The following is a 22896-nucleotide window of genomic DNA, read 5'->3' as shown; positions in this document are numbered from 1 at the left end:
TACAGTGATGGATAGTTTGGTGTGTTACACAATTCCAGCTCATGCAAAGAAGGTAATTTTCAGTCTCACCTTTAGCTTGCCTTGGGAAGGATTTAGGGAGTTCTGAGGGCAGAAATAGGAGAGGCAAAGTTATGTGCAAATTGGAAATTTCACACAGGCTGTTCTACTTTTTCCACAATTACATCCCTTGTCAGTCCAGCTCTTCCCATAAACCTGCCCATTGCTGAGTTCTGCTGTTTTAGGGCAGAATCTGGTTTCTGCACCTGACAGGTGCTGTGCACCAGGAGGACTGAGATGAGATAACAGGTGGAGTACAGTTGTTGCAGCAGCATCTTTCTAACTCTGCATGTCTGTCATCTTCAAGCTGCTTCTGCTTTTCACTATGAGTCACAGTGTTGGTCACTTGAAGTTGCAGGCCAGATGAAAAGTCCCCTGAAGTTTAATTACAGGTAATGTGTCAGTTCAAGCCACTCAGTAACATGATAGTATAAAAATAACATTTAAAAAAGCCAAGGAGTGACCTTTGCAGCACAGGGAATGTGATAACACTGCTGTTGATCCTTTGCTTCCAATTCCAGTGCTGTGTGGGAATAGGTTTAATGTGACCCACTTGAAGAGTTCCACAACTTGGAGCCAAAAGCCTTTGCAATTATCAGAGCTTCCCACTGCAGTTTGTATTTATAGGCAGCAGTTAGGGAAAAACAGGAACATATTGGAGAGTTTGGGTATCTAGACAAAACTTGGACCTGATTCTGCTGTTCTTCAGTTTTCTTAGTCAAGCAAGTAGTTCTTTTGCTCCTGAAAAAAACCAGTTTGTAGAACTGAGGGTCAGGGTGTAATCATTCTTTGAATAACATTTGAGGGGGTTTTGGGAGCTGTTAGGTGTTTCTTAGCTGAAACCTGGAGATGAAGCTAAAATGAAGTAAGTAAACCAAAAGGCTTTGTAAATGACATTTTGCATTTAATGTGCAAAATAAACAGAAATAAAACAGTGAAGTAATAAAGTGATGTTAAGGATTTGATGTGAACCTGCATGAAGCAAGGTAATTAAGTCAAGAAAAGGACATAAAACAGTTTTTAAAGAGACTACAATTAAAATGTCACTAGTGCTATTTCTTTGGACTTAGAATAAGAAACAACTATTAAATTTTAAATCCCAGTGGAGGTAAAAATAAAGTTTATAAGTGACTACCATATGTGCAAACTATTTAAAGGGCTCATGCTACTTCACAAATGGGCCCTTTTGGGGAATAAGTAGCAAACATTTATTTGAAGATGTAGGCTGTGTTTCCTGGTTCTTTGGGTCTGAACAGAAGTTTAGATAGTATAAAGTCTCCTGCAAGTTTTAATTGTTTAATTTTAGGTAACAGCTCCTGTGTTACAAGTTTCTACCTCTCTTTCTTCCACACAATCTGTGCAGTAGAGGAAAAGTTTATAAAATTAGGATGGAGTCTTTGCAAGCTTTGCTTCCTTCAGTTGACAGTGTTGAAACTCCCCAACCAACCAGCAAAAATGTTGGAAGAGACACAAAACAATGGTGGTGGGAGAGAAGGTGGAGGGACAGAGAAGCCACGTTGGAAATTTTCCTACTGCCCTGTGCCCTTAAATATTTTCCACTCTAACTATGAGCTGACTGTAAATCCCATGCTGATAATCTCATATTTTCACAGAGATGTAGTGATTGTCCTGGTGCCTAGCAGAGTGTCAGGAACAGGAATTGTTTGATGTTACTTCTTGGGACCCAAGGCTTTGTCAGGTGGCCAGACTTTGAAACCCCATGGAAAGCTGTGGGTTTGCAGCTGGAGTGGGACAGATCAGTGGGGCTGCAGAGCAGAGCTGGGGTTGTGGTTGGTGCAGCCCAGGAGCTGCTGCTCTTCCATTGCAGCATTTCAATCTGGTCCTAACACATCTCAGAGCCCTTGGGACTTGCTGCTGTGTAGAAGCTGTTGAAAGAGATTGTTCCTGTGCTTTAGGAGCAGAATGTCCACATTTCTCTGCTGGGAAGCTAAGATGTGGAGGTAATACAGCTAATCTTGGAGCTGCAGGAAGTAATTAACAGAGCCAGAGCCAAGATCAAGTTCTGTTCATCCCTTCTGATCATGAGCTTGACCTGGTTGGTCATTTGAAGTTTGTGTTCTTGTCAAAAGGAAAAAGTTTTAACATTTCTGACCTCTTGTTTGGTGCCAAAGTAACCAGTGTGCAACAATTTTCATGGTGTGATGAGAAAAAAGGCAAATGACAAAATGAATCACCTGTAAGCAATTTTCTCCTATTTCTAGCCAGAGAGTAAATTGACTCAGAAATGAATGTTCATTCTGACAACATCTATGTGCATAATATTCCCAACAGCCTTGGAGACCAGCCATTTTGTATGAAAAGCATTTAAACAACAACCTAGATTTATGGAAGAAAATACTGACATCTTATTTGAAAGTTGTTCTTTCTTTAATTGTTTTCATTTATGCCAAGAGAAAGTGGCTTCAGTACATTCTTCAGTGACAGTGTGGGTTGTTAGTCTTAAACTTTCTTTAAAGTTGATTTGCTGCATATTCAGTTTCTTTTTTTTTTTTGTAGGACCTTAGAAATCAGCTAGAGAAATTACATGGTGAAATGACTGAGAAAGAAAAAGCAGTTGAACACCATTACAATATTCTTTTGAGTGAAAGCAATCAGAAGCTGCAGAGCCAAGAACTTGTTATAAGGCAGCTGACAGACAGTGTCAATCACAAGGATCTGCTGCTTCAGGTAGGTAGACTTGCTCTGAAATGAAAAATGGAAAGTTATCATTTGATTTTGTGTGGGGAATTATTACAAAATCACGTTTGTAGTTGGAGTTATTGTTGATTTTGAAGATAATCCTTCACTTCTCATAATACTGTATTTGCAGAACAGACCTGTAATTACAGAGTGTGTGACATTCACCAGGATTTCTTGTTAGGGTTTTGTGAAGCGTGTGGACAGAGGGGGAAGAAAGCTTTACTAATACTTATGTAGGATTGTCACTGTTGTAAAAGCTCTGAAGTGATCATGATTTTCAGTTTATTGTGCACAAAGTGAAATTGATGAATAGATACTGAAATATTTTATCTTCTTTTCTGGGGCCCCAAATATCCTCTATGAGAATGTTCCTGCCTGAATGGTAACAGGGCCCTGCTCAGTTTGCACAGAGTAAAAAAGGTGGTAATGGTATTCAGCCAGCAATGCAGAGAGGAGCTGAGGTTGCTCTGTACCTGGAGACAAAGGTGCATGCCTTGACTTAATTTTTTAATACTGAAAGGGTTGCATAGGTGGGGAAAGCTTCTTTGTATCTTTTGGTTTTGCTTCTGGTGTCTTAAATTGAGCTCTTTTTGCAAGGTGTGTAAATAACATGTTCCAGGTCATCCTTGAATATTCCTCTAGTTTTGTTAGGTTTTGTATTTTGCAGTTTCAAATTAGAGTAAATTTTATAAAACTGCCTGTTTTCTTTTGTTAGAGACTTGATGGAACAGTTAAAGAAAAGGATGCAGAGCTGCAGGAGCTCCAGAATAAGTGCAAGAACCTTTTAAGAGCTAATGAAGAACTTGAACTGAAAAATGAGGGCTTAGTGGAGGAGAAATGTGCTGCACAGACTCAACAGTCAATTATCAAGATAGTCAGAGAGCTGGAGGTGAGTTTTGCATAACTGATCATTTGCAGGTAAGTACCTGAACTTCAAATTGAAGAGAATTTTGACTTTGGCTTCAAAGCTGTGGACTGATATATGTTGTAATTCACCATGTTTGTGCTCTGATGAATTCATATGACATCACTAAATTCCCTACTTTCAGATGTTTTGCCTGCTGTAAAGAGGTAGGGTTTTTTGGTGGTTAGGGCAGACATAATTCACTGAGTGGGAGGATATCTGCATTTCTGGAGAGAGGAGCAGAGAGGAGTTTGTGTAATTTGGATAGATAAGGGGAAAGATTGCACAGAGCTGGTGCCCACAGGAGATAAATGGAATGTGAGGATAAATACAGGTAGGAGTGAAAACATGTCCAGGGCAAGAAGAAAACTGCTTTAAAGGAAAGAAGAATTTGTACAGCAATATGTATATTAAAAAAGGATGAGCAATATATGCCCATTACTTTATTTGATGCCGTGAATTGAAAAGATTTGTACCTGAAGTGAGAGGTCAAAATTCAAAATTTTAGTTTTAGAAGTACTTCCTTCTCTCTTTACCCTCCATTCTGCTCTAGCAAAAAGAAATCAGGTACTGTTAAATTTTTGAATCACTGCCTGACTCCATCAGTGCATCATGGTGTACAGATTATTGAACAAATGAGCTGCTTTTGAAGGTACATTTCCTGTCTCTTTTTGTGTTGTCTGCAGCCTGGTGTATCAAGGTTTCTAAAAGCATCAGGCAAGGGTAAAATAATTAGACTGGTCCACAGTAATGGTGGAGAAAGCTTTTTCATTTCTTTGATAATATGTCAGTCATTAACGAGACTTTCTCAAGGAAGTTCAAAATAAAAGGAGCCAATGGCAAAGGGAACATAAATGCAGTGTTTGGGTCACATTCTGAACAGTCTGGTGATGAGATGATGAATGTGATGGGCACTATAATTAACCATGGGAGAGACAAGAACACGTGGAGTCCTGGTTGTGTGACCAGCTCAGAGAAAAGCAGCTGCAGCCCTGTTTGCCTGGGCAGCAGTGAAGGTTTATCCCAGTACGTGTGAATGTGCAGACACAGAAAATGGTCTGGGAAAGGCTGGGGGGAAATTCCACTTCTGCACAACAAACTGCAGTGCATGCACCTAACTTCTGTCACAAAGGGACCTAGGATGGAAAATCACAGGGAATTAATGGAAATCAAACAGTGACTTGCCTGTGTACCCCTCCCTCTGTTCAGGTGGGTAACCAGGGCAGGAGCAGTGCAGGAAATCACCCAGACCCACCTTCTAATCACAGCCCATTCTCTGCTCTGTGCACTCAGTGACTGAACAATAGCTAATCACAGCCCATTGTCCTCCCAGCTCAACCTCTGTGTCACCTATCTCCTGCAAGGACCCACTTGGGCATATTAATCACCAGTTTTTGGACACAGATTAGCCAGAGCTCTGCTCTCATTGGCTGCCTGGCACTCTAGGATGGCTTTGCTGTGCTGCACTGACTCTCAACAAACCCACAGCTGGATCCTCCCCACGAGAGGGGACAGAAACCAGGTTCTTCAGCCTCAGCGAGCTTTTAAAGTTGAAGAAATTGATTGGAGAGATGCAGAACTTTTCTGTCTTTCGGCAGATCTTTGTACTTTATTTTAATGTAATGATAAATTTTAAAGCAACCAACACCCAGAGCTCTGCCTTGGTCAGGCCAGGAAAGATAAATTACAGGTTCTAATTTTGGAGTTTGGATTTTTGAGCACTGTCATGGTCTAGAGAGAGTGAGTGAGGGCATTGATAATTAGGGGAGTCTGGCAACTTCTGACTCGGGGATCTCTGAAGTCTGAGTTAAATGTGTTTTACAGACAAGGAATTTAGAAATTGGAAGAAATGACCAAATTCTAGTGATGGATGAATGGATGGATCAGTGAGGAGGTATAGCTAATATCCTTCCCTCAGTCATTTATCCTTTAACCTTCAGAGATTTTGAAATGATCCTGAGGGTGGTTGGGAGCACGAGAACATTCAGTGAGGTAACCAGAGATTCTTGTGACGTTGCCAATAATTTATTTATTGTGGGGGTATAAACCTTTTACTTTCATTGCTTACAATCTAAGGAACCTTTAATGAAAATAAGTTATGTTTTCCACCACTGCTGCTTAGGAATAGTATTTCAGACTTAAATACAGACTTTAACATATTAGATTGCCTCCTTTCACGGGAATATAAATCCTTCACTGCAATATGGTCTTGGATGTCTTGCAACTATCTCCTCTAACACATTTTCCCTCACACCATGTGTCAAGAGGTTTAATGTTTCATTAACTCCCACAGCATTACAGTCTATTTAAGTTACAGAGCTGCCTTATGTTTTGTGTACCGTCGGGGAGTTGATTGAAATAATTCACTCCTACACGTTATTTAGAAATGACAGTAATAATGTACAAAAAAAAGGGATGTTCATGCTGCATCTCCTCATCCTTATTATTCATGAAAGATTCTGAAAAAATCAGGAACACTTCCTCGTGATTTTGCTAACCTTTACCTAGGTAGTTGAATTTAGAATTTAATAATTTGTGTATAGCCTGTGACATTTTGAATTAAGAAACAGCTCATGTCTCCTGTTGGGCAGAAAGAGTTGGGAGGATTTCATGAGGTTACTGAGATTTTGGTACAAATGGAGAACCCAACATGTGAATCCTAAAAGGAACAGGGTTTGTGTGTGGCACTGCTTTGTTCATGCAGCAGCCATTCCTTCCCTCATTTGTGCTCACTAACTCTGCACAATGACAGTGCTCTGCCAGGCTTCAGAAAGAGCTTTAATTAGGATAGAATTCTGCAGTGTCTTCAGTAATAATTGCAAGGTTTGGATCAGACATATGGAAGAGTTCACTAGAACTTTTAACAGACTGTGAAACAACTAAATTAAGTAAAAAGATTAATTTTTTTCTGTTGCTTTCTACGTCATTGGTCAGTGTTTGTGATCAAACTTTTCCAACTTAAATTACAACCCATGTATTTCTTGCTTAATGTCTGTTCTTGAAAGGCTGAGATTCCAGCACGTTGATAAGACTCCTTAATTTAGGCTGCAAGATGTACTTTTAAACTTTTTTTTTTCATGAGATTATTTTATTACTGGCCTCTGGATCACCCACCTCCATCTGTTTTTGTGTTTCTCCATGCTCAGTCAGCAGCTTTGCTGGGAGCTCTTCCTCTGCTGATCTAGATAATAAATTAGATGTGAAGCTCAGGATTTTTCACTTTAATACAGAATAGTATTTAATGTCTAAATTGCACTAGAACCTGGAAATGTTTCTTAGATGCAGCCTTTAGGTACTGTTAAATTTTTGAATCACTGCCAGACTCCATCAGTGCATCATGGTGGACAGATCATTGAACAAATGAGCTGCTTTTGAAGGTACATTTCCTGTCTCTTTTGTCTGCAGCCTGGTGTATCAAGGTTTCTAAAAGCATCAGGCAAGGGTAAAATAATTAGACTGGTCCACAGTAATGGTGGAGAAAGCTTTTTCATTTCTTTGATAATGAGACTTTCTCAAGGAAGATGATGGCAGCTGGACATGGAGCACCTGTCCAAAGGCAAGGTCACTTCTTCAAAGACTCTGGAGCATCAGTGGTAGGAGCTGCAGCAGGACCTGCCAGGCTGGTTCCCTTAACTGGAGTCACCTGAGCACAGCTTGATTACACTTGCAAAATATTATTTAACATACTTGCTGGCATATTGTGAAGTAAGAGTGTAAATAATTAAAAGTAAACACCGGTTGTCCTTGCTTTTGTGCTGTTTACTTTGCAGAACACTGAATTGTTCAAATTAGCAGTCTTTGCATCTTTAGTGTGAGCTAACGAGATTCTATTGTAGCTGAATTTTTTTTTGGTTGCAATTTCCTCCTTAGGAATTGCAGTTGGAATGATAACAGCTGCTGAAAACTCCTGGGTGTAGGTTTCTTCCTTGTTAATGATCTGTTCACTAATGATTTAGTATCTCTTAAGAGTTCCCTTAGCTGAAATTCTCCCTTAGCCATGGCACCTTTTTTGTTCCTCCTTTCAGTTTTCAGTCAAAATAGAAAATAGAGAGAACCAAAAATTCTTTAACAGAGGTGAATTTGTGCCCGATATTAATACATCTAAATTTGCTATAATATCCCAGTTATTTTCTCTTTGGAAATGACTGATATCTTAGATACTTTTACATAGTAAGTGCAAGGAAATACTCCATTAAATAGCTGCATTTTTTACTTCCTGCTGAAAAAATGACTCTCTGGTTGTTTTGGAGTGAAAAAGTCTGGGGAAATTAGAGGATCCTTACTGAGAATGTACCATAAGAGTTTATGTTTATTCTTATAATAATAATAATATCATCCTTTCTGTGAGCAAGACTGTAGATAAACCATTTTCTTTTCTTCACACGAGTGAAGCAGCAGCTTGTAGTGTGCAGAAAACTGATTTATGCAGTGTCTGATATGTTCATCCTTTATTTGGGGCTCAATATAATCCTTCTTGTTCGGAGTGGGAACAGAATTTGCTGGATCTTCTCACCCCAAAAAAGCCAATTTCATCCAGAACACAAAGAGGACTTGTTCTAAAATGTGTACTTGGAGCTTTGGCTTGTTTGCTCCCCTTGCCCTCCTCTGGGGTAGCTGCCTGCCAGGTTGTTCCTGTTGTGGGAACTTTGGGAGTGAGGATGCTTTTGTTGGGGATGGGGGAAGCTTCTGAGGCTGTGAGAGAAATGCTGGAGCACTGTTGAGGTGTGTGATTCACTCACGGTGGGTACACAGGGAAACACTCTTTGCCTCCCTCAATAACAGCTGGATTTAAGGGCAGTGAATGGTTCTCAGATCCATGCTGGTGATCCTGTTCAGAAAATTGGGATTTCAGCTGCTTCCACAAGTGCTTCAGGACACAAGCACACGCATGGGCACAGACATGAAAATCACATTGTAAACACAGGATGTTCTTCTTTTGATTTAGGAAAATAAAGAGGCTGAATATGAGAGGCTGATCCTTGCTTTAAGGAAAGAACAGAATATTTATTCTACTCTAGTGAAGACCTTCAAGGAGTCAGATAGGTAAGTGCTTCAGCTTTGGGGGATAATCTGAACTCAAAGGGCAAAAGTCAGAAGTTGTAAAAAAATGTGCAGCTTTACTGGAGATTAGTTTGTTCTGGCCAGTTGTTTATAAGCTCTCTGTAGTAGTCTCTAAAGAGAAATATTTATGTAAGTGAGTTTCTATTATCTAAATTACTTAAAATGTTTCTGAAAATGTTTCTTTTTAGATTGGAATCTCAAATGAGCCCTGTTTCCATTTAGGTACCAAAGTGAGCAGCCGGATTTTCCATACTTGAATCTTGTGTTTTGGCATCTGTTGTAAAACCAAATTGCAGTGAACTTTTGGGCACTGGACAATTTGCCATTTTTTTACTCCTAAAATACAGATAATGCTTATCTTAAAAGTGACTCTGTGAGAATTTTGATGAATATAAATATGCAAGATTTGGGAGAAGGTTAAACAAAACAGAGTAATTGAAGTTTGCATAGTACGTTTTCAGTGCAAAGCATTGAAAAGGGTGGCAGGAGCAAGTGCTTTTTAACCTTTTAAAATCAAAGAACCCAACAATTCAGAAAGAAATCTGCAGCCTACTCTCTATCTTGTTATTGCTTGGCAGTTGAAGAGGAGATGTTATGATAAAGAAAATTCTTAGTCTGTAGACAAATGAAATTGAAATGTTTTATAAATAATTTACTGCTATAATTGCAAATTTCTTAATGAAGTATTTAAAACATTTGAGTGCCAGCTCCTGAAAGCAATGGCTTATACCTGCCAGCTCTGGGGGAATGTTTATTTATATTTTGCAGTTATTTTATAGACCACTATAGTTTGGAAACCATAAAGAGAAGTAGCACTAGACTAGATGAGATCTGTGTGTGAGTTAAACACTTAGCAGCAATGCCAGCTTGTGCTTGGCCACAGCTCAGGACCTGCTTTAGATACTAGAAAAAATAATGAAAAATAATGCTAGCAGTCAGCTGATGGAGATAATTTCTGATTTCATATGAAGAGAGGGACCTGGCAGTGACTCCTGCTCTGTGGGCAAGGAGAGGCTCCACATTCTGTACAGCAATGACAGCAAAGCTCTGAAACTGGCTGTTCTAGAATGCCTTTCAAATAAGCAAACCCAGAACTGCAGGTGTAATCACTGGGCTTTTGCAGTGAGCTTCTGTGGGATCAGGATCATCAGTCCTGATCCCTGATGTGGGATTTTGAGTGCTGTGTCCAGTTCTGGGCCCCTCAGGTTGGGAAGGACGTTGAGATGAGTGTGTCCAGAGGAGGCAGCGAGGCTGGAGAGGGGCTGGGAACACAAACCCTGTGAGGAACCCCTGAGGGAGCTGGGGGTGCTCAGCCTGGAGAAAAGGAGACTCAGGGGTGACCTTATCTCTCTCTATACCTTCCTGAAGGGAGGTTGTAATCAGGTGGGCTTGGGCTCTTTCTCCAGGCAGCACTGACAGAACCAGAGGACGCAGCCTCAAGCTGTGCCAAGGAAATATAGGTTGGATATTAGGAATAAGTTTTTCACTGAAAGGGTGATAAAGTTCTGGAATGGCTGCTCAGGGAGGTGGTGGAGTCATCATCCCTGGGTGTTTTTAACAAAGCCTGGATGTGGCATTTGTGCCAGGGTGTAGTTGAGGTGTCAGGGAACAGGTTGGACTTGATGATCTTGAAGGTCTCTTCCAACCTGGGAATTCTGTGATTCTGTGATTTTGGAGTGCATGGAGCAGTCACTGCCTGTTGTGCCCCAACAGCAGAGGATGCACAATGAGCTAGGGCTTGGAGCTGCTCTTATTCCTCCCTCTCCCAGTTCTGGGGGCTGGAACATGCTGGAAACTTCATCAAGGCTTGAATCCCAAACTTCTGGGAATGGGTAAAGAAGCCCTGCAGATACACAGATGAGGAAGCTGGGTTTAATTGCCATCAGCAGTGACATGGATTTTGGGCAAACATCTGTTTTCTTGCTGACATCTTCTTTTAGGCAATATTTATTTTAAGCAACCTGGGTGGTTATTTTTCAAAATGAGTTACTGGATGTCAGGACCAAGACATTCCTTCTCTCTCCAAGAGGGGAATCAGGGCTTGTTCTTATAAAACCTTTAACTCATGGAAAGGAGAAAATGTGCTTACCTGGCTTCTAGTCACGTGCTGGTTTGGTTTTACTCTTAATCTTTTTTTGCTGAGCATTTAAGAGAGCTCTCACTTCAAAGAAGCTCTTGTATGAGGAAGAATTGTTTAAAGCAGTAGTTCCTTGTGCAGGAGCCCCTGACAACAGCACACTTGTCAGGAGACAGACTGAGAGGCTTTTCATACATGTAGCTTTTTAGTTGATGTGCATCTGCAATACTCTGTTATTCTCATGCAAGTGTGATGTGCTCTGTGTTCCTGTACAGTCTCCCATCAGGTGGATTGAATTTTTTTTAAAGATCCCTGAATTCTCTGTCATTTAGTGCAGTGGCTTGGAAATTCTACAGCAGCTTAATTTATCTTAAAACACTAAGTGAAGTAAATGCAAAAATAAATAATACAAAGAATTCAGTAACAGCCTCTTATTTATTTTTTATTAAATCAAATTTATTTCATTTTATTGTAATTTCAGGTTGGTTTATTTTCAGCACTTAAAATATTTTTACAGATTGATCAGAACTGCCTTCTTGGTGTAGTTGAAGGGTGTGGGAAGATGTAGCAAGGGGCAGCTGATGCTGGAGAGCTTCAGTAGCAAAGTTGCTTTAAAAATTAATTCACCTCGGCAAATTATAAATTCTAAGTTTGGACATTTATGCCCCATTGTGGTAACTGAGACAATTGAGACAATTTAGAACTCAAGGGGTCTTTTTACAGACTGTGGATAAATGAAGAAATAAAACAGTTAGTTGTGTCTGGGTCCTATTTTCAGTGGAACAGGATCTTTTGATATTTTTCCTAAGTGCAGGATTAGATTATCTGGTGGAGCTCTGTGGCAAGGGAACAAAGTTTCCATGGTCACCACATAATGGAATACACAAAGCCATCAGCATTATGCGATAATGATATTTTTCTGGCACAGTTTTTAGAAGATAGTAATTTAGATTTTCCTTAAAAAGAACTGCTCAGAAAGAGGCTGGTAGAAGAGCTCTGTCATGGGGAAGCTGATTTAGGCAGCAGAGCCCAAAAGAGCAGGAAAATGCTGTGTATGTAAACATTTAATCTCCTCTTTCTATGTAGGGATTTGTTTGTGCTTATGCATCAGAATGATGGAAGTGTGGGATGAAATCCAGCCATGGGGAATGGGGAATGGCTGCAAGCCTGAGTGGAGAAAAACCCAGTGCACACCAAAATGTTTTGAATTGAATCTCAAGAGATTTATTTGTCCCTTTTTTTCCCAGTATAAATAGCTTGCAAGTGGAACTGAACAACATTTTCATGTTGAGAAAACAACTGGAAGAAGATGTTTTAGGTAACAGGAATCTCCAGAAGATTTTACAAGATCAGATTAAGGACATGAAAAACCACAAAGGTTTGTATCCATGCCCAGCTCAACCCTCCTCTAGCACAAAAGAAAAGTGGTTTTATTACAGTCAGTTTGCTGGCATGAAGAAAAAATATTTGAGAGTAAAAAAGGTGTGAAAATATTTCTTTTCGAAAGATGCAAAAAGATTTCTTTTTGACTTTCTATACAGATGATTTGGTGGATTTGTAACAGAATGCCTTGGAGCAATCAGGGCACATACAGAGGGAGACTTTCTCTCTTTCCATGCAGCAAATGTTAGAAATTCCATGGCAGTTCTACTGCAGGGATCATTTCATGCTGCCTGCAGCTTTGTACCCACAGAATTTACTGTTTTCCACAAAAATCAGAGATTCCTGCCTTGCAATCACGTGGTGGCCATGGGATCACTTTCTGACCATGGGGTGTAATCACTTCCCAAAGAGTTTGTGGCTCAGGGACTGCTAACCTCCTCCTAACAGAAGTATTCCCTGAGAAAGAAAAAAATACCTAGAAGTTTTGTTACTTAGTAATTCAGAAAAAGTAGAGCTTTTAAATATAGCTTAGCTTCTGGCTTTTTTGCTGTATGTCTTGGGAGGTGTTTTTAGTATATTCTTAGATATAGAAAAGAATAATATAAGTGGGTATCATTAAATAGTTTACTGCATATGTACAAGATGTTTCTGTTTTATCCCATAGGGGATATATAAATAACAGTAAAGCCTGTTCACTTCCCCTTTCAACTTAGATTTTCAATTTTAGCATCACTTGACAGCTCTGATAAGTGACAAAAGGTAAACTTCAGCTGTTTCAGAGTTTCCAACCTCAAAAGCCCAGAGATAATCAACAACCAGGGTGGGCCAAAGGATCTTGTGAATGCTCCAGGGTTCTCAGGAGCTGTTGTACTGAGGGTGAGGCTGGTGGGAGTAAAGGCTGGAAAATCAGTAATGATTTGTGACTTTTGGGTCCTTGCAGCAGCCACGGGATTGGTATCAGAACTGGGAGTAGGATTTGAAGGATTTGCATCTCTCTTCTTTGTCCTATTTGTCCTATGCTTTCTCCCTATCTAATGAGATTTATTTCTAGAATTGACTGTCATTTATATTGTAAATAAACAGGTGTTTATTGAAACATAAATAATTCCTGGAGTTATAGAGGCAGTGAATAAGTAACTATTTTCAATCCAATTACTGCATTCTTTTGACCCAAAAGCAAAATAAGTTCATTAGTTTTGTCTAACCTGGCATTTTTCCTTGAGACCTTGTTAAACTACAGTTAAAATAGAATAACTATTCATGCCTAACTTATCCTTCCTAAAAATTATTTCTAATTGTAATGCTAAATATGTAAATTATAATTCAGAATTACATTCACAACTCGTGCTGATAACCAGAGAAAATACAGCCACAGAAAATGCAGCAAGTCTGTGTGACAGAAACACAAAGAAATATGAGGACAAATTTTTTTCAATTAAACAGAAAGCTTATTTTGGGAATGAAACATTCTAAGTGGCCTCCCACAGACTTACTGGAAGGTTCTTATTGGAAATGTCCTGTGCATTCTGTGCTGTGTTTTCCTGCAAATGGAATTTCTGAAATAACATCTGTCCTTGGCTGTTTTGGCAGATGAAACTCTATCTTTCTGTGGAGATCAAACATCTTATATGAGTATCTGTTTAGGAGAACAAGACCATTTAAGCCTTCAGATAGACCATCTGTCTCTGGAAGAACTTAAAAAAAAGGTATTGATCTTTTTCATTATTTACTGTTCCTAATGGCTTAATTCTGCTTTGTTTCTAGTTTCTGTGTCTCTCACAGAAACATTTATTTAGGTGCAGTTGGGTAGTTCTGAAAGGATTTGGAGCTCCCATCTCTGTGGTTTGTGGCCCACCTTTTATGAACTACTCAGACTTTGTTACACCCATGGGCTTCAGAAGCAGCTGAAAGCTGAGGGATTTCCTGCCAGGGTTTTCTGCTCTTGGACACCTGGACTCAAGGTTTTGACTCAATACAGGTTTCAGACTTCATCTACGTCATCTCCAAAGAAAGGTTTTGCCTTGAGCATCCCACAATGTGTATTTCATGTACCTTTATTAATCATGGAGGTGGTGGTGTCTATATACTGTATAGCACACTCCACCCCAGGATTTGCAAATCTTTTGGTAAATAGGGCATGTTATAAAATAACCCTGAGGTGAATTCTCTATTGTGTGTAAGGAGAACTGAAATTCAGAGATGAAATATGCAGAGCAAACAATGAATCAGTATTGGAGTTCAGAAACTTCTTCTCTTTCTCCTGATCCTGCACAGTGACATCTGATCCATGCACCAGTTCATGACAAGAATAATTTTGAATATGGTTGGTTGGGAGTGAGCATCAGTGAAGTTTTTCTGTTTCTCAGGGACAGCTGAATTGTAGGCAGGTGCTCATGCTCTGGAGGTGGGTAGTCTGAAGGAAGGAAGTTTGTCTTACTTGGAACAGGTGTCCCTAAAAAAGCCCCAGATTGTGTCCCAGTGCCATTCTGGGGTTTCACCACTTTTATCTCTGAGCATGTTCCCTTCAGAAGGCTCAAGGACACTCATTAGGAAAAGATATTTATAAGTAATTTCTTACTGGAAAAGGGTGTGACTGAAAGCTGACCTGGTTTTCCAAGTATGTTAATTGGTCTGATAAAAAGATTTAACTTTTTTTCTCCAAACTTCTTGATACACTTCATGGCTTTGTGGCCATGAGGGTTTTGAACCCAGCTGCCCAGTCAGATTCTGTGTCTGTGAAACTGCTCAGAATGAGAATGGCTTTTAAAGGGGCTTGGAAAGAGAGAACATCTTGTTCCTGAATGCTGCTTCTTTCCAGTAATGCTGTTTTTTATTGCATTAAATGTTTCTTCTCAGATCAGCTGTTTGTCTGAGTGCCCTCAGGTTTGTTCTTGCTACTGAGTTGTGAAACTTGTTACCTAAACTTAATAAGAATGACACAGACTGTGAACTACAGTGTTCCAAATGAAGGTCCCTTGAACACTAATTCACAAATACAGCAGCATGTTTCCATACCTAGGGAGATGAAAGCAGGAGCAGATACAAAACCCAGTGCAGTTTGCATTTAGCTGGAGATTTATCTGCCATCATTTGTTTTCCCTCTAGTTTGGGTGTTACCAGTTGTGCTTGTTCTTCCTCTGGTTATTTAGGTTGCTGACCTGCTCCTGATGGTCAAAGAGCTGCAGTCAATTAATCAAGAGCTTAAGGCAAGACAGTCTGGGTGTTGTACAAAGGATTCTCAAGGAAAGGAAGCACTGGAAATACTAAACCACAGAGAGGTAGGTTTTCTGTTTTAAAGTAGAATCTGATCTCACATCCAATCTGCATTGTGGAGTTATTTACATCAGTGCAGGAGTGTAAAGCCCTTGGGGCTGAGGCTGCTAATTCCTTATAATAACTTTTTAAATTAATGATGTAAACAGCTTTAACATGTTAGCACGACAGAGAAGCAGCTCAATGCCAGTGTTCAGTGATGTGTCAAGTTGATTTTAGGGAAGCAACATACTCATTTAAATATTAATTGGGTCTGTGATCTATTTGTTTTGTCAATTGAAAGGGAGGGAAATAGTTAATTTTAGAAAGAAAGCAATATCTTAAAAAACATTTTAGTTATTCCTAAAAGTCTGTTTGCTATGGCATAGTCATTCTCAGGCTGGTCTAATTATTTAAGAGTTTCCTTCAGATCTCTGATTCATCTTCAGAATAGGAGGGTTCAGTGCAGCCAAAACCTCAGGAATAGACCTTCAGCTCACCTAAACACGTGGCTGTTTCTTCATATAGAACAGAGAAGTGCCTGAAGAAGGGGCCAGCACTGTAGTGGGTTATGAGAGGTGCCAGGAAATAATCCCTGTTGGGTGTTTCATTCATTTCCCCAAAGCTGGGACTGTTCTCAGCTGTGGGGAAGAAGAGACCTTGGCAAAATCCATGCACTGGGAGCATTTTGGGTGCTGGGTCCCCACATGTGTGTGAGTGGTGAAGGTTGTCCAGGAGGTTCTGGGTGACCCTTCCAGCTTGGAAAGTGTTACTTGAAATGTGGTAATTCAAACACTGAGGTAATTCAAACACTGGTAGTGTTTGTCTTTATGTTCCTTTGTGGCTTTTGCCTTCAGTTCCATCCTTGTGCAAAATGTGTTGAAGAGGAAGGAAAAAATACAAAAGGAATGATGATGGTGCTTTGTGTCTTGAATTTCTGAATTAAACTCAAAAGAACAAAATTAGAAATAGTTTGAATCAGTTACATGCAGGACTGGCTGATTCAAGAACTGGGACTGTGGAATTAATGTTTTTTCTGCAGAACTCAGGAAAAAAGCTCCTGTCTTTTCCTGGATGTGCTGCAGGTATACTGGGACAGTCCCACAATATTTTTGCTTCTTCAGTTTTAAGACACAGTCATGCTGTCTTTAATTGAAGTATATTTAAAATTAGAAACAGACCTTTAGGTGTGCCATGGTTTTATTGAAATGGTGAATTTATGCGTCACTGAGGTTTGGGAGAAGAGCTGGTGGATGATCCCTGTCCAGGTGCCTGCACTGCCCATAATTAACATTTTTAGCCATTTGTCTCGTCATCCTGCAGAGGGCTCTGCATCCCCGTGGATGCCACAGTGAATTCCAAAGGAATTCCTGTCCTGTGCCAGGATTATCGTGACAGGATGCTGTGTGCTCCTGCTCCCCTCGACATGACAGGTACACACAGGGCTGCTCACTGAAGAAACTGCAGGATCAGATGTAAAATGACACAGAGTGAGGCTTGTAAAATATAAATAAACCTCAACGTTCTGGGAAAGGAAGTAGGAAAGTTAAATACGGTTTTTAATCAGTGCCAGAATGATTGTAGTTCTGTGGAGCTCAGAAATGAAAGGATCTTTAGTTAGAAGTTTTTAGTTCAAAAGCTGTCTTTTTATCAGCAATAAATGACAGCCTGGATATTGGGTTATGGGTGTGGCAACAGTGTGTTTTGCATATTAACAACCACTCTCAAAAACCCCTTACTTTTTTTTTTTTTGTGTTTTTTGAGCTTGAATTTGTTGGCAGGTAGTGCTGGGGTGACGCTGACATCTGTGTTATAAGAGGAATTTGGATATGGGATCTTCCTCAGGTTCTTACAATGCTCCCATCCTGCTTTTCCTTCCCAGAGGCAGAGCACAAATCAGGAATTTGCACGTTGGTGCCCCTGCAGGCTCTGACAGCCCCTTGTTCTCTGCTCCTTGCCTTCCTGCTCGTGCTGGGAGGGGGAAGGAGGAGAGGTAAAGGTTGTTTTTGTGCTGTCCTCTGAACATCTGCCTTCTCAGAGAGGAGCAGCCTCGCTGATTGCAGCCTTCAGGGCTTTGCAAACCAAGCACATCAGGGCTTCATCCAGGAGAAACATTCTCCTGGTTTTCAGTCTCTATGGAAATACTTGAAAACAGGCAGCTTATTTTTGGTGGACTTATCTTTCTGGCCTTAAGACACTTATTTTCTTTTAATATTTTGTTGCACATGAGGTCATTTTCCTTGGAGTACAGGACGTGTCAGCCTCTCAGACACAGGACCATAGTGCGGTGATTTATTGTCACAGTGTATTTACAACCTGTTGGTCTTATGCAGTAATTTCATTAATGAATCCTCACTTATTAAACCAAATACTAGCCTGGGAAAAGCAGATACTAAATAATGCTGACCCATAAAATGTAGTTGCATTGCATGGATAAGTTACATGTGCAAATAAGTTAATTTTTTATACACAAATGTAGGGTTTGTCCTGAACCTACACAGGGAAGATTAAACTAAATAGGTTTTTAAAAAATAATAGTTAACATTACTGGACTTTTGGCATCCCATGATTACAGCAAAAATTTTTTTGTAATGCATGTCCTTGTTATATGCCCTAAACCCCTCTGTGTCTTTCACCAACTTTCAAATTGTCTTTACTCTGCGTTGTCCTGCAAAGCCAGGTCTGAGTGAAAATACCAAGATAACCCAAAGATGACTTGGAGTCAGTTTTCCATATAGAATTCTAACTGTATAAGGCAAATATATTAATACTCTGCACCATCCAGATTCTCCCTTTTAAAATTCATACCTAAAACCATTAGCCTTGCTTATACTGCAAGGGGTTAGGAGATGAAAGGGATTTTCTTACTAATTTAGTATATATATGTATATTTTTGTATACATATACATATATATAAAATCTACACACATATATATGTATATATATTTATATATGTGTCTATATGTATATTTTTTAATCTATATATATGTATTTATATATGCATACATTCAGTGCATACTCAATTAAAAAATCAAAATCAAACCACACACATCCATTCAATTCCCAGTGTTCTCAGGAAGCAGAACTAACTCTGTCCCACACAGGTTGGGATCCTCTGTGCCAGGGCTGTGTCCTGCCCATGGATTGGGCATAATTGGAGTTTCCAGAGGAGCCACAGAGCTGCTCCAGGGGCTGGAGCCAGGCTGGGAGAGCTGGGGGTGCTCACCTGGAGAGGAGCAGCTCCAGGGAGAGCTCAGAGCCCCTAAAGGGGCTCCAGGAGAGCTGCAGAGGGACTGGGGACAAGGATGGAGGGACAGGACACAGGGAATGGCCCTAAGAGGAAGGAGTGCAGGCTTAGGTGGGATATTAGGAAGAAATTCTTCCCTGGGAGGATGGGCAGGCCCTGGCACAGGGTGCCCAGAGAAGCCTCTGGATGCCTGGAAGTGCTCAACAGCACCCAGCAAAGCAAAGGGATTCTGCTCCTGCTCTCAGTGATGCTGATGTCAGGGCCTTGGGTACTGCTCCTAAAAAAGCTGAATCCTCCTCTTCCTCTTTGCTCAGGCTATGGGATGGGTTCTGTGGGAAACAGGGAGTAAAAGATGATTTGGCACCATTTGCTGCAAATGGGCAAATTTAGGCATAGACACAGCAGATTGTAACCTTCAGTGGCACAGTAAATCTTTCTAGTGTACAGCAAGCCACATGTGCTTAGTTTTAAAAGCATCTATTTCTTGAATGCTGGAGAAGAGCCTAAATTGTGTAGCAAATAAAAATAAATTCTGGAAATTGGAAAATAAAATAGGCAGAATGGGGACACGACTGAGGATGCAAAGCTCCTTTGCCATGAAAGGTTAAATGGTTTTTATGTGTTCTATAAATTCTGAGGAGGAAGGGTTAAGTAAAAATGAAGGAATATATAAGATAAAGTTTCACTTTATTTGATATGAGTCATTCCTGGGGTTTATATTAATTTTCTTTGATCTTGTTGAAGGAATCTAATTCGGTGTTTGTTACTTTGTATTACAGGCTTTTTTATTTTTCTTTTAAGACATATCACTGACTTATTTATGCACGTTTCATATCACAGTATTTTTTTTTGTGCTACATTTTCACATCATTCCATACTTTGTGTAGTGTCTTGAAACAACAGAGAAGCCCGTGATGCAGCCTGAAGATGGTGACAATGACAAGAAGGTGCAGAACAGTCAGTTTTGTGAGAGGGTCAGTCAGGTAGGAGCATTATGGGACAGTGCTCTCTTCTCTGCATGCCTTCAAAATGTCTTCATTTTCTTAGAGCATAAAGCATTTTGCAAACAAAACATACTTTTCTTGCTTTCTGATTTTGCTTGCAACTAAATGTTATCTTCTGGAAGCTTTTTCCTGTGTTTCTGGGCTGGTTTTGCATTCAAGATTGCTTTCATTATTTTCTGTTTGAGTACTCATAGTCACCCTGAATGGGGATAACTGAGTCCCTTGAAATTGTGTTTCTTTACATCCACACAGGTTGATCTCCTGCCTCCATTGCAGTCAGGCCTGGAGTACAAATTGTGTGAGATTCACTTGCTGGGGTTGAGGCAAAAATCCTGCAGATCTTTCTTTAGGGTTGAAATGCTTGATAGCTTGGTAAATGGTAAACTGCATTTTCATACAAACAGGAATCTGCTGGCCTCTCAATCTAATCAATGTAAGATAAAACATCGTGCAATCATAAAATAAATCAATTTGCAAATAGGTTTGTAACGTTGATGGAGGATGATATTTTGCTTTGTGAAATCTGTAATTTCTGTGTTTCTCTGTTTACCAGGTATGCCTTCAAGTATCTTTGGATTTTCCTTGTGAGGTGGATAAACAGGTAAGTGATGTATTGTAAAAACTCTTTTGGCTCTTGTTGCTGATGGAAATTGTACCCAGCCCAGATGGGCCCAGATTGAATTCTCATGTCATTGCTGCAGATTTTGATTGTTTAATTGGGGTTTGAATGGCTGTGGAGATCCCAGGTAGAAATTCCTTTGGACACATCCATGATGTTTTATAAGAAAGTTGGCAGCTTGTAAATGCTTCCAAGTTTTGTCCTGTTCCAGCCATCAGGGCTTGAATCTGGAGATCCCAGGACAGAATCTGTACTGTAAATACAAATGATTCAAAGCTGAGCTAATAAAATTGTTAGCTGCAGTCTGCAGGCAACATTCCAGAAGTTTCATACCTCTTGTTAGATAAAGACCTTCAGGGAAATCTTCTTACTCCTTACTAAACAACTGATCCCTATGAATTAATCATATGAAATAGATGTTAATTAGTTTTTCTATTAATAAATAGTCAGCAGAATGTCTGTGGGTGCTTCTTAATGTAGATAAAGAGCATCAGGAATTACAGAACCTGATTACAGAAAGATTACAGCCCTGAATTTAATAGAACATTACATACCTGTGTAATAAGACAATGTTTGCAATTTTTTAACAGATAACTCCATCAGGCTATTCAGAGAGTTTCTGCAAAGACAGACATTATAGGAGTCCAATTAAGCCTCAATTTGAGCATGATACAACTGACAAACACTTGAGAACAAGAATGAGTGAACATGAAACAGAAGAGAACTTGCTCACATCTCCTCTAAGAGAAAATAGAACATCTGTGCTGGAATCTACGTGAGTATGAGGGATACACACTGCTTTTGACAGTATTTCTATTTGAGAGGAGAATAAGGCAATTTTGCTAAAGTGAATTTAGATAATGGCACTGTCTAATTTACCTGAGAGATTGGCAAGGCACCTTCAGAGCCATTTTAGTCTATCATGCAATTAAGTAATTAGGAAACATACTATCAGTAGAAATCCTTAAAAAAAACCAACCCATTGCAAGAAAGAAACTCTGCAAAGTTACTGATCCAGGGAGCTTTACTGCAGGGACTGATTGTTTCCAGGGTGAGGTCTAACAGAGTCAAAGGGCTTAGCTGACAGTAGCTGCTATTTTTCTTGAAAAGAACCAAAATATCTGAGAGCACAGGCCAGTGAAAAGTGGTGTGGTGGAAGGGACAATGCTTTACTGCTGTAAAAACAGTATGTAAAAGGATCTAAGGATGGAGGAATTGGAGTTGGAGTGACTTTTTACAGGGATAATTTAGAATGGATGGCGCTGCCCACTGAGTGCCCTATGCCACTTCACCTGAACTGCCTGGACAGGGCTTTGCTGCTCCCAGTTTAGGGAGCTGGGGCCCTGTCCTGCACTTGACTAAAGGGTTATTGCAGTGCCCTGTGTAGGACTGGCTGAGCTATGTTCTCAGGACCTAAATCTATAGAAGCCCTACTGGCACCAGTGGAATTCAGGAGTGTGTGTGTGTGTGTGTGTTACATTGGGATTTGATCAATTCCCAGCTGAAATGCTCATTTCCATAGGAACTGGACAATGCCAAGCAAGGAAAACCACACGCCCTGACTGATTTACCTCAGTTTCATGCTCACACCATTTAATCTCCTGGTTGAGCTTTGCTGTAGCTCATTCTCATGCTCCTTTCCTTGTGCTGTAGCTCCTTTTCCTTCTCTAGTTGCTTTCCTGGTCTCTGGACTGACTATGTGCAGAATTCTGTGACTTTTCAGTGCTGGGAACAGAATCTCCAGTGGAGTTACACAAGTCAAACCCTGCTTTCTGTGTTCACCATGCTGCACTTGACTTCACTGAGCCCATTCTGTATTTTCACATTACTATTTAAAACTCTCCTAACGGGCATAAATTGTCTTAGCTGTCACAGGAGTAGTTAGTGGTGAATGAGGAGATACTACTCCCTTAGAAATGAAGAGAAAACATTGTTTATTTGTTATCCTTACTTAAAAGTTGGCTAATGAGTAATTCCAGCACCGTCATCTTTACCACTCTAGTGTGTAATTTTTCCTGTGTTCAAGTATAAATGACCAGGCTGATGGGTGATGAGCCTGTGCTTTGCATAGCTGAATTCTCACTAATGCCATTAGATGCCAGAGGAAGCCATAAAAAGCCCAGTTAGCTTCTACCATTTCAAATGCTAAACGATACAAATGCAGTTGTTTAAAACTCTGGTTTATATGTTTAATGGCACAAACAGCTCTCTATTGGACACATGAAATTGTCTCTAGAATTTCAGAGCTTGCTTGTGCTTTAAATGCCTCTTATTTGGCTTCAGTTTCTCTTAAAACATTGCTGTCCGTGAGCTGCTAGTTATCCATGGGGCAGTTTGGTGTCTGTAATGAGCTGGTTTTGTAGGCTTTTTGGCTGATTTCTCACTTTTCATCTTCCCTGTTCCATTAGAAATTCATAGAGGAGTAGATTTGCTCAAAAAATCAACATCAGGGCCAGGAGTTGCAATTTGATGATTCTTGTGGGTTCTTTCCAACTTAGGCTAATCTATGATTACATGGCCTAGAGTCTGGTGTGGTGTTGGCATAAATTAACTTTTAAAGTAGAGAGTAAACTTTTTGAGAATCCATTCATA

At 40.0% G+C, this 22896-nt stretch overlaps 1 protein-coding gene across 2 annotated transcripts in view; it reads left to right on the top strand.

Annotated features, from left to right (window-relative positions):
- Positions 1-22896, top strand: part of CDK5RAP2 (CDK5 regulatory subunit associated protein 2) — a 71166-nt gene that overhangs the window by 15767 nt on the left and 32503 nt on the right. For both annotated transcript variants that reach the window (XM_036394013.2, XM_036394012.2), the window contains exons 13-21: positions 2575-2745; positions 3473-3646; positions 8607-8704; positions 12047-12177; positions 13773-13888; positions 15332-15460; positions 19569-19664; positions 20239-20286; positions 20895-21079. In XM_036394013.2, coding sequence (XP_036249906.1) covers positions 2575-2745; positions 3473-3646; positions 8607-8704; positions 12047-12177; positions 13773-13888; positions 15332-15460; positions 19569-19664; positions 20239-20286; positions 20895-21079 — 1148 coding nt within the window. The remainder of the gene's footprint in view (positions 1-2574; positions 2746-3472; positions 3647-8606; positions 8705-12046; positions 12178-13772; positions 13889-15331; positions 15461-19568; positions 19665-20238; positions 20287-20894; positions 21080-22896) is intronic.

The sequence above is a fragment of the Molothrus ater genome, chromosome 20 (genome assembly GCF_012460135.2).
Source record: "Molothrus ater isolate BHLD 08-10-18 breed brown headed cowbird chromosome 20, BPBGC_Mater_1.1, whole genome shotgun sequence".
Lineage (NCBI taxonomy): Eukaryota > Metazoa > Chordata > Aves > Passeriformes > Icteridae > Molothrus > Molothrus ater.
The sequence above is the reverse complement of the archived record's forward strand: the minus strand, read 5'-3'. Positions and strand labels throughout refer to the sequence as shown.